Here is a 9,976-nt window from a genome sequence, read left to right as displayed (position 1 = left end):
ATAAAAATAAAAACCTGGTAAAAATTAACTTCAATAATTTAACACAGTAAGTTCAAGAACATTGTTTCAATTGGTAATCAACATGAAAACAATTAATGAGATACTTTATATTCTTTTTTTTTTTCATACAAATCTCCAAAATCTGGTATTTTACACTTAAACATTTCAATTCGGGGCACCTGGGTGGCTCACTCAGTTGAGTCTGACTTGGCTCAGGTTCTGATCCTGGGTCCCGGAGAGAGTACTGCAGGGGGCTCCCCGCTCAGCAGAGAGCCTGCTTCTACCCCTCCCTCTACTTCTCCCCCTGCTGGTGTGTGCACAAAATCTGTCAAGTAGATAAAATCTTAAAAAAAAAAAACATTTCAATTTGGACAGTAGATTTTCATCAACATGCTTGTTTAGATTTAGAGTTCAGGAAACTTACTGTGGAAAAATATATTCAAGTTGTTTGAAACACCTCAAATGTTTTCTAATAATTGGGTTTCCATTTTTTACATTTAAATAAAAATAGGAATCTGGTCCTACAGTTGCATTAGCCACATTGCTTAATAGTGCTTAATAGCCACATGTGGTTAATGGCTTCTATATTGGGAGGCAGATATAGAGAGAATCCTTTACCTGCCAGATTTTAATCCTCCCCCCAATCCTCACACCAAGAGTCCCCTCGAGGGCTTTGTTTAGGTCAAGCCCACACAAGAGAGAGGTAATGGGATTTTAGCCTCCCTTATCTGAAATTTTAAAGCTTTAAATATACAGATATTTTCAGTTCTCTACTTTGCTGGTATTTTTAGATTGTAATGTGCTGGTACCAACTATTTCTAATGGATTCTCCATCTGAATGAATAAATAGTCATTGGAAACTGCTGGGCAGAGAAACTCTAAAAAGCAGTCAGGACCCACTTTTTTCACCTGTTAGATTGTCATGCTTGTGAGAAAAATGGAATTCTTCCACTTTCGATGGGCATATATCAAATAAAAGTCATACCCACAGTTTCACCCAGCAATTTCATTTCTAGAAATCTCTCAGCAATACTTGAACAAGTGGACAGAAATATGCAAAATGTTTACTGTAGCACTGTTGCTAATAGCTGAATGAAAACAATCTCACATGCTTATTAGTAAGAATTTTGTTAAATAAAATTTGCCACATCAATATAGGGAAATACCTTGCAGCTATTAAACAGATGTAGATACGCTGAAAGCCATATTTATTACAGGAAAATTATAGAACATATATTTGGCATCATCCCATTTGTGGAGGGACACATGCTTATACATGAATTAAAATTTTCTAGGATATGCAAGAAACTTAGCAATGGGGTGTGGAGTGTGGGTGATGGGGAGAGGGGAATTCCAGTTTTAACTTTATAACTTTCTGATTAACTTGAAATTTTTTAAAAAGATTTTATTCATGAGAGAGAGAGAGAGAAGCAGAGACACAGGCAGAGGGAGAAGCAGGCTCCATGCAGGGAGCTCGACGTGGGACTCGACCCCGGGGCCCCAGGATCACACCCTGGGCTGAAGGTGGCGCTAAATTGCTGAGCCACCAGGCTGCCCTGAATTTTTTTTTTTTTACGAGTATGTATTGCTTTTATAATTAAAAATTAGCAATACGATGTCAAGTGGGGACCTTGTTTTGACGCTGATATGAACTAACAATAAAGATATTTTAGAGACATTCAAGGAAATAAATTCTAAATTTTATATTTAATAATACATAGAATTACAGAGGTGCCTGGGTGATGCAGTCAGCTAAGCATCGGACTCTTGGTTTTGGCCCAGGTCATGATCTCAGGGTCCTGGGATTGAGCCCTGTGTCAGGCTCCACACTCAGTATGGAGTCGGCTTGAGACATTCTCTCTCAAATAAATAAATAAATCTTAAAAAAAAGAATAATACAAAGAATTACTCTTAATTTTGTGAGGTATGATAATAGTAATGTGGTCATGACTAGGTTAAATGACTTCAGGAAAAATGAATACACTTAAGCAAGTGTAAGTTAAGCAATCTTTAACTATTGGGTAGAGTGTTTCATTATATTGTTCTCCTTACTGTTCTATACATTTGAAAATTCTCATAAATTTTTCAAATCACTTAAATGAATAAATACTATGAGGTGTTAAAGAACAGAGCTTCCACAAAATCTCTACAATGGTACTGAAACATACTCACTAGGTAGTAAGCATCCATCACTGGGAATGTAAATGTGTTAGAAAACTGTTGTCAAAAGAATTGCTGCCCTAGGAGGGCACTTGGAAAAATTGCTTTAGGCAATCCCTGCTCCTCCGCCCCAATTTTTTTAAAGATTTTATTTATTCATGAGAGACACAGACAGAGGAGAGAGACAGAGAGAGAGGGGCAGAGACACAGGCAGAGGGAGAAGCAGGCTCCATGCAGGGAGCTGGACGTGGGACTGGATCCCAGGTCTTCAGGATCAGACCCTGGGCTGAAGGCGGCGCTAAACCGCTGAGCCACCCAGGCTGCCCTCATGCCTTATTTCTAGCAGATAAAATGCAACCACTAGTATTACTGATACCATTCTGAATAGGTTTTTAAAATTTGGATGTAGTCTTTTTACTACATTCTTTTTTTTTTAAATTTTTATTTATTTATGATAGTCACAGAGAGAGAGAGAAGCAGAGACACAGGAGGAGGGAGAAGCAGGCTCCATGCACCGGGAGCCTGACGTGGGATTCGATCCCGGGTCTCCAGGATCGCGCCCTGGGCCAAAGGCAGGCGCCAAACCGCTGCGCCACCCAGGGATCCCTTTTTACTACATTCTTTATGGAAATAATTAGACCATGTATTCTTAATTTTAGTTAAAATCATGCCTAGGGGGATCCCTCGGTGGCTCAGCAGTTTGGCGCCTGCCTTTGGCCCAGGGCGCGATCCTGGAGACCCGGGATCGAATCCCACGTCAGGCTCCCGGTGCATGGAGCCTGCTTCTCCCTCCTCCTGTGTCTCTGCCTCTCTCTCTATCATAAATAATAAAATAAAATAAATAAAATAAAATAAAAAAATAAAATAAAATAAAATAAATAAAATAAATTTAAAAAAATAAAATAAAATAAAATAAATAAAAAAATAAAATAATAAAATAATAAAATATAAAATAAAATAATTTTAAAAATAAAAAAATAAAATAAAATAAAAAATAAAATAAAATAAAATAAAAAAATAAAATAAAATAAACCAAATCAAATCAAATCAAATCATGCCTGGCATGATGCCTCAGAGTCACTAGCAACTTATTTTCCACAAAGGCCCTTCCCTATAGTTTCAAAATAAGGAGTATTTAATAAGGTTACATTCTTCTGTATGGGAATGTCAAAGGAAATAACCCTCGTCCACCTGACTTTTTACTAGGCTAGTGTGTAATTCACCACGTGAGATATTTATATATGAATTTCTCTCTCCAGTCTAACATTTGCTAAACACTTACTGGTTTATACCAGGTACTGTGCTAAATAAATGTTTTACATGTATCAGCTCAGATATACCTGTAAATTATTCTATGAAATGACACCATTTTTAGTCCTACTTATAGAAGAGGCATAAAGAAGTTGATTAATTTGTTCAAGGTTTCACAGGTAGCAAGTGGTTGAGCAGGGTCTTAAGCCAGGAAGTCTGATTTCAGAGTCTGCTTTGGTGAGCACTATGGTTCAGCATATGGCTTTTTTCTACTAAAGTAGACAGCTTTTGGCATAGCAATGATTCCCCCAAACTGATGACAAGGGTGACATGAATGCATACAAAAATAATATTTTATTAACTTAGGCTTTACCACATATTGATTTAGTCAAACCAAAAAATTTACACAAAAACGTTAAGTAAAATCCCCAAGACTCCATTCAGCCTGAATTTTATTCTGGATAGGACAGGGAACTGTCTCCTGCATGAACAAAAGAGCAAAATGGCTCCAATTCCATTTTGTAGGAATGCAGACCTGTGGGGAGCCAAGGCCAAGGCAACCAGGCACCGTGCCTGACCTAAGGATTTGTTGCTCGTGTCACCAGCCAGCCTGCCGCCAAGAGCTTAGCCCCAGTGCTGGCTTCTTTGCTATTAAGGCAACAGTCTTAGGATCCTTGTTATAATAGTTGAAACAAAATTCCAAAGCCCTCACATCTTCAGTGAGGTGGCAGATGTACTGTTTGCAGCTCACAGCAGTTTGGAAGCTGAAATCACTCTGCCTTTTGTGCTTTGGCAGCATTTTCCAAAATTTTCCTTTTCCATTCTTCATAATCCTGTGTCAGATCTTCATCTTTTTGCAGTTTACGTGGGCTCTCTACTATCTTCTCTGTTTCTGGGAGAGAAAATTTTCAAAAGTGTTTCAAAATATTTCACTGACAAGAAAAAAGCCAACTTGTTTCAAGTGTCTAATTAGTTAATAAACTTGTTTCAAGTATCTAATTAATTAATAAAAAATAGGGATTATCATGCTGAAACGAAAGGTGCAACCAGCAGCTAACATCAGCTTTTTGCTCTCTCCTCCTCCAAGCACCCCACAACACCCTGAAAGTAGCTGGCGTTTATCAAGCACTCATCTTGTGCTTCAAGGCACTGTACCAAGTACTTCAACAGCATCATGTCATTCAACTCTCACCACAAGTCTATGAAGTGGCTGCTAATATTAATCACTACTTTATAGATTAGGAAATTGAGATTTACAGAAATTAAGTGACTTTCCTAAAGTTATGGAGCCAGTGGATGGTAAATAATGCAGGATTTGAACCTAAGCAGTTTGGCTTCAGGTGTGTTCATATTTACAAGCTATTTTTGTTTACTTCTGCAAATGACTGCTTAGAAAACTGGTCTCACCAAACGATTGTCCAGATTTATTTAAAACCTGACTTTTGGGATGCCTGGGTGGCTCAGCGGTTGAGAGATTGCCAGCTCCCGGGATCGAGTCCCGCATCAGGCTCCTTGTGGGGAGCCTGCTTCTCCCTCTGCCTGTGTCTCTGCCGCTCTGTGTGTCTCTCACGATTAAATACATAAAATCTTTTAAAAAACAAAAACAAAAACAAAAAACCCGACTCTTGTCAGGCAAGTAGCACAGGACTAGTCACCATATTAAACCCACTGCACACTAATCCCATTGCACTGATTTCAAAGTCTGTCCAGTGTTAGTTCACCTTACCCCTTGCTGGAGTCTCAGCCATTGTCTTCTTTTTCTTCTTTGGTGGAGTAGCTGAATCTCCAGCCTCTCCTTCAGGGAAAAAAAATGTGTCATCAGGGCTAAATTTTCTCTGATTCTTAATTTTAGTAGTTGGGCTTATTTGGGATCACAAGAAACAATTAGACACCATGACTGACCAAATACAAGGTTAAGGAGAAGGTGAATAATCTTGCCCTTGGTTTCTCTTGTCAGACCTAAGAATTTTTCCTGTTCCAGTTTATGTATATGGAGGCTGGCATTCAAACTGGAGCATGTTAACAAAAAACCTATTTTTTAGGCATGGAGTCATACAATCACGGGTATTTTAAAAGTTATTAAGCTACTTTATTTGAAAAACAAAAAAATTTCTCACTATCAACTTACCTGGTCCACATTAAATACAAAATTCAGAAAGCAGCCATTTTGCAAGTTTGAAAACATTAGGTGTTTACCAGTTGGTTTACATTTTCAAATGACACATTCTTGAAATATGGAATGAATACTCACTGGCAGCTTGCTGCCCAATTTTCTCTAATTGTTTACATAGTCGGTCAAATACGGCCTTTTTTACACCAGATGTAGCTACCATTTTATTTTTATCCACCTTTAGCTTTAGAATTCTGCAAAAGAATTTGACAAATTAGTTTTTAAGACCAATATAGTTATCTTCTCTGGCCAACCAGATTATCAACTTATTTCCTTTCTACCCATGCCCCAACTGTTTAGTTTTCCCTTTAGTCCAAACATATATTATTAGGTATAACTATGTATATTTGCCTTTTAAAGCTAGTTATTTATTGGACTGAGTAAAAATATATATGAGATTTGTTATGTAACAAAAGGGGCACATAGAAGACATTTGCTTTAGTGCTTCGTGCCTTAAAGAATCCTTTCTTTGTGAATCTCAGATGTTACTGATTTGCTGAACGACAATCATAGCACTTTTAAATGTTCAGTTCAGGGATGCCAGGCGGGGCTCAGGGATTGAGCATCTGCTTTCAGCTCAACTTCTGGCAACAGTGGTTCCAAATTGTCAGCTATATTGTGGGATAAACAGAATCTAGTCACTTGGCTACTATTTCTAATATTATTTATATGGGAAAATATGTTCTGAGTTGAAATCACTGAATTAGAAGTCCTCTTTGAGAATGAGCAATCTATTTGGAAATCGTGGACTCTTCTCAATGTTAAAAGGCACACTTACTTGCATGCTGAAAGTAATGCAGCACTGGTGAAAAGTGGCCTGGATAAGTCGAGATCCAACTGCTGTGTTTGTGGAAGACTGGATTTATAGCTAAGGGAAAGCAGTGTTTGCAGAATTATTTGTTAAAAAAATATTATTTCAAAGAGACTTAAAATATAAATCAGAATTTATAAGCTATTTAAATGCATGAGATATACAGTATGCCACCTTACCATATCAGTTATTTTTTTAAGACTGAAAATAGAACATAGATAATTCTGCTTTATGTATCAGTACAAATTTAGTACAAATTTTTAATTAAGATTCTTTATGCTTCATACCTTTGCAATATCTTTGAAGCCATGTTCACTGCTTCTGTACAGCTAAACTGTACTGCTAGGTCTCTTATTCCAATACTTGATTTCAGGCCCAGTAAACACTCAAAGGATTTAAGACAGCTCTGATACATCTTCTTGTTCAAGCCAGAAAGTTTAATTAAATAAGCCTTTGAAAGAAAAAAAAAAAAAAAAAGCACTTATCATAAAAATCATGATAATCATTCTATACATTGGTGCCCTGAAACACTTTAGTAAGTCAATTTTTCAAAATTAATTCTATGAAAAAAAAAAAAATTAATTCTATGACAAGTGGCTGGGTCTAGCTAACCATTTAGCTTCATTTAGTCAAAAGTCAGTAATCATGTTAGGCAGAGCTGAGTTCTGCTCTCAAGGGGTTCACACTAGACAGTAATGCATAAGCACAGATAATTTAAAAAACAAGTGTTTAGTACAGCCAAGCTGTGAATAAAAACACAAGAGATATATACATGGTCATCTGTTTTTCAATGAAAGTGCCAATGAGGAAATCGCTGGGAAAAGGAAAGAAGGAAGTATCCGGAGTAGAGGTGGGAAGGATGAGTGTGTAGAGGAGGGACGAGAGGGGGAAACTGGCAAACAACAGAGGAAAAGCAACTCTAACAGAAAGTCAAAAGAAGCTTCAGAAAGGATGTAACAGCAAGGCAGGGTCATGTAAGACAAATTGGAGATTGCCAGAAAAGAAATGCAGGTAAGAAAAAAAAAATAGTTGTATTTACAAAGCTGTGAGTCATTAAAGTACATAGTCTGTTAAGGAAATATATGGTGTAGCTTGAGGTTAGTGTTCAAGAGAAGCTTGAACTAATGGGGAGCCAACCCACTGGGAGCTAATGGGGTTTTTAATGCCACCACTTAATGAGTGTATCATTAAGTGATATGCACTGTTAAGTGTACTACATATGGTTTAATCCTCACAATCTAGTGAAATGGATACTCTTATCCCCACTTTATGAATGAGGAGAAGAAGCTCAGAACTAATAACTGGTGGTATTGAGATTTGGTCTCAACATCTAACTCTTCCTGACTCCTTAGCTTGTGCTCTCAACCACTGTGATGCTAGAAGAAAAATACACATTTTTAAAAAATATTTTTATTCATGAGAGACACACACTCAGAGAGAGAGAGAGAGGGGGGGGGGGGCAGAGACACAGGCGGAGGGAGAAGCAGGCAGGGAGCCTGATGTGGGACTCGATCCTGAGTCTCCAGGATCACACCCTGGGCCGAACGAAGGCAGGCACTAAACCGCTGAACCACCCAGAGGTCCCTAGAGTGCATGCTTTAAAACCCATGGGTATTTGGGGCAGCTCAGCTGGCTCCACTGTTTGGCACCAATCTTCAGCCCAGGGCATGATTCTGGAGACCTGGGATCGAGTCCCACGTCGGGCTCCCTGTGTGGAGCCTGCTTCTCCCTCTGCCTGTGTTTCTTTCTCCCTCATGAATAGAATCTTTTAAAAAAAATTAAAAAACAAAGCATGTGCTTTAGCACGATGCTAGCAGCGACATGAAAGATGGTCTTGAGTAAAGAAAGAAGTGGCCAAGGAAACTAGATGGTAAATGGAATTTTCTGCCAACTCTGAAAATGATTTTAAAGCTTATCTAGAGTAATCACACATGACAATAGCCAGGAAAATTCTAAAACAAGAGTTCTGGGATCTGGGATGCCTGGGTGGCTCAGAGGTTAAGCATCTGCCTTTGTCCCAGGGCCTGATCCTGGAGTCCTGGGATTGAGTCCCAGGCCGGGCTCCCTGCGTGGAGCCTGCTTCTCTCTCTGCCTGTGTCTCTGCCTCTCTCTGTGTCTCTCTCATGAATAAATACATAAAATCTTTAAAAAAAAATAAAAAAAATAAAACAAGAGTTCTGAGTTTAGTCCAAAAAAGAAATTACAGTGCATACTTAAGTTTCAATGTTGGGGCACCTGGGGGTTAAGCATCTGCCTTGAGCTCAGGTCATGACCCCGGGGTCCTGGGACCAGCCCCACTTCAGGCTCCTTGCTCAGTGGGGAGCCTGCTCTTCTGTGCCCCCTGCGTGTTCTCTCTCTCTCTCAAATAAATAAATAAATTCTTAAAAACAGTTCACGGTTGCAGCAGGTTGCCGGCGGCCGGCAGCACCTACTCACTCTGTCCAGGGGGCACTTCCCGCAGGACGCCGCGAGGTCCAGGCACATGACCGCGCTGCTCGTTTCCGTGGTGCGTGCCGACAGGCCAGCGCACTTCACCTGGGACAGTCGCAGGTACTCCTCTGCTTTCCTGGTTATAAGGGGGACACGCTCGCTGTGGTGAACGACGGAGGCAGCGGGGCGGCCCGCACTCGGGGCCCAGCCGCGGCGAGGCTTACGCGGGGTGGGACGGAGCCCGCATCCTTGGGTTGGACGACGTTGTCCTGGGGGATGGAGCAGCCCTGACCCTGGGCACCACCGAGCTCAAGCGCTTTAGGGCAAAGGTTAAGTTCTTCGGTTTCTTGAAACAAAAAGCACCTGCTCTCGTTCCTCCGCTGCGGCGCCCTGAAGGCTGCCAGCTCCCCCGGGGTCGCTTCCTTCCGCCGGTTCCTCGAAGCCAACGGCACCCAAACTGCGGGGGCGAGGCGGCCTGGGGCCTTCCGCCGCCACAGCCGGGTTTCCGACCCCGTGCCGCCCGGGCCGCCCCCTCACGCCCCCCGGGCCCGCACCCGCACCCCGCACCCCGCTCAGGCCCGAGACCGCCTCACACATCCGTCAACCTGAGGTGGCGGCCGCTGCCGCGAGAGCGGCCGGCAGGGCGCGCCCCCGCCCCTCCGCCCCGCGGCGGCCGGCCAGGTGTCCGCCGCCGCGCACAGGCCGCCAGGAGGCTCCGCGGAACCACCCAGGTCCCGACTCCCGGCAGGCCGCGCGGCGCCCCGCACGCGGTTCCCACCGACGTCTACGAGCGCCCCGTCCTGCGGGTCCCCGTCGGCCGCCGCGGGAGGTGCTCCTGGGGGCAGAGCCTCACCGGCCCGGCGCCGCCGCCAGACCCACCTCAGCACCTCCGGCTCCGCGATGCCCAAGCGCGCGGCTAAACACGACATCAGCCCCGACGCCATGGCGCCGACTCCTGCTCGCGCGAACAACCGCAACCGGACGAAAGCCGCGCGCAAATCCCGCGCCTGCCAGTGAGGGCCAGGCCCCACCCCCTGCCGCATCCGGATTGGCTGGGACGGAGCCCTGCTGCACCCGGATTGGCCGGGACCCAGGCCCCACCGCTGCTGCATCCAGTCTGGCTGGGGCAGAGCCAGGCCCCACCCCCTGCTGCA

General features: G+C 42.6%; 1 protein-coding gene across 1 annotated transcript; it reads right to left on the bottom strand.

The window, feature by feature from the left end:
• Positions 1-3,757: 3,757 nt before the first annotated feature.
• On the bottom strand, positions 3,758-9,934 carry ORC6 (origin recognition complex subunit 6). Its single transcript, XM_041738529.1, has 7 exons — positions 9,702-9,934; positions 8,829-8,958; positions 6,680-6,843; positions 6,360-6,449; positions 5,663-5,775; positions 5,138-5,206; positions 3,758-4,303 (listed from the first exon to the last, which is right to left on the bottom strand). Exons 1-7 carry the CDS (start codon positions 9,932-9,934, stop codon positions 4,182-4,184), a joined length of 921 nt encoding a protein of 306 aa, XP_041594463.1. The 3' UTR covers positions 3,758-4,181.
• Between the last annotated feature and the right edge of the window lie 42 nt (positions 9,935-9,976).

Source organism: Vulpes lagopus, chromosome 23 (genome assembly GCF_018345385.1).
Source record: "Vulpes lagopus strain Blue_001 chromosome 23, ASM1834538v1, whole genome shotgun sequence".
Classification (NCBI taxonomy): domain Eukaryota; kingdom Metazoa; phylum Chordata; class Mammalia; order Carnivora; family Canidae; genus Vulpes; species Vulpes lagopus.
This window is presented reverse-complemented; position numbering and strand designations above follow the sequence as displayed.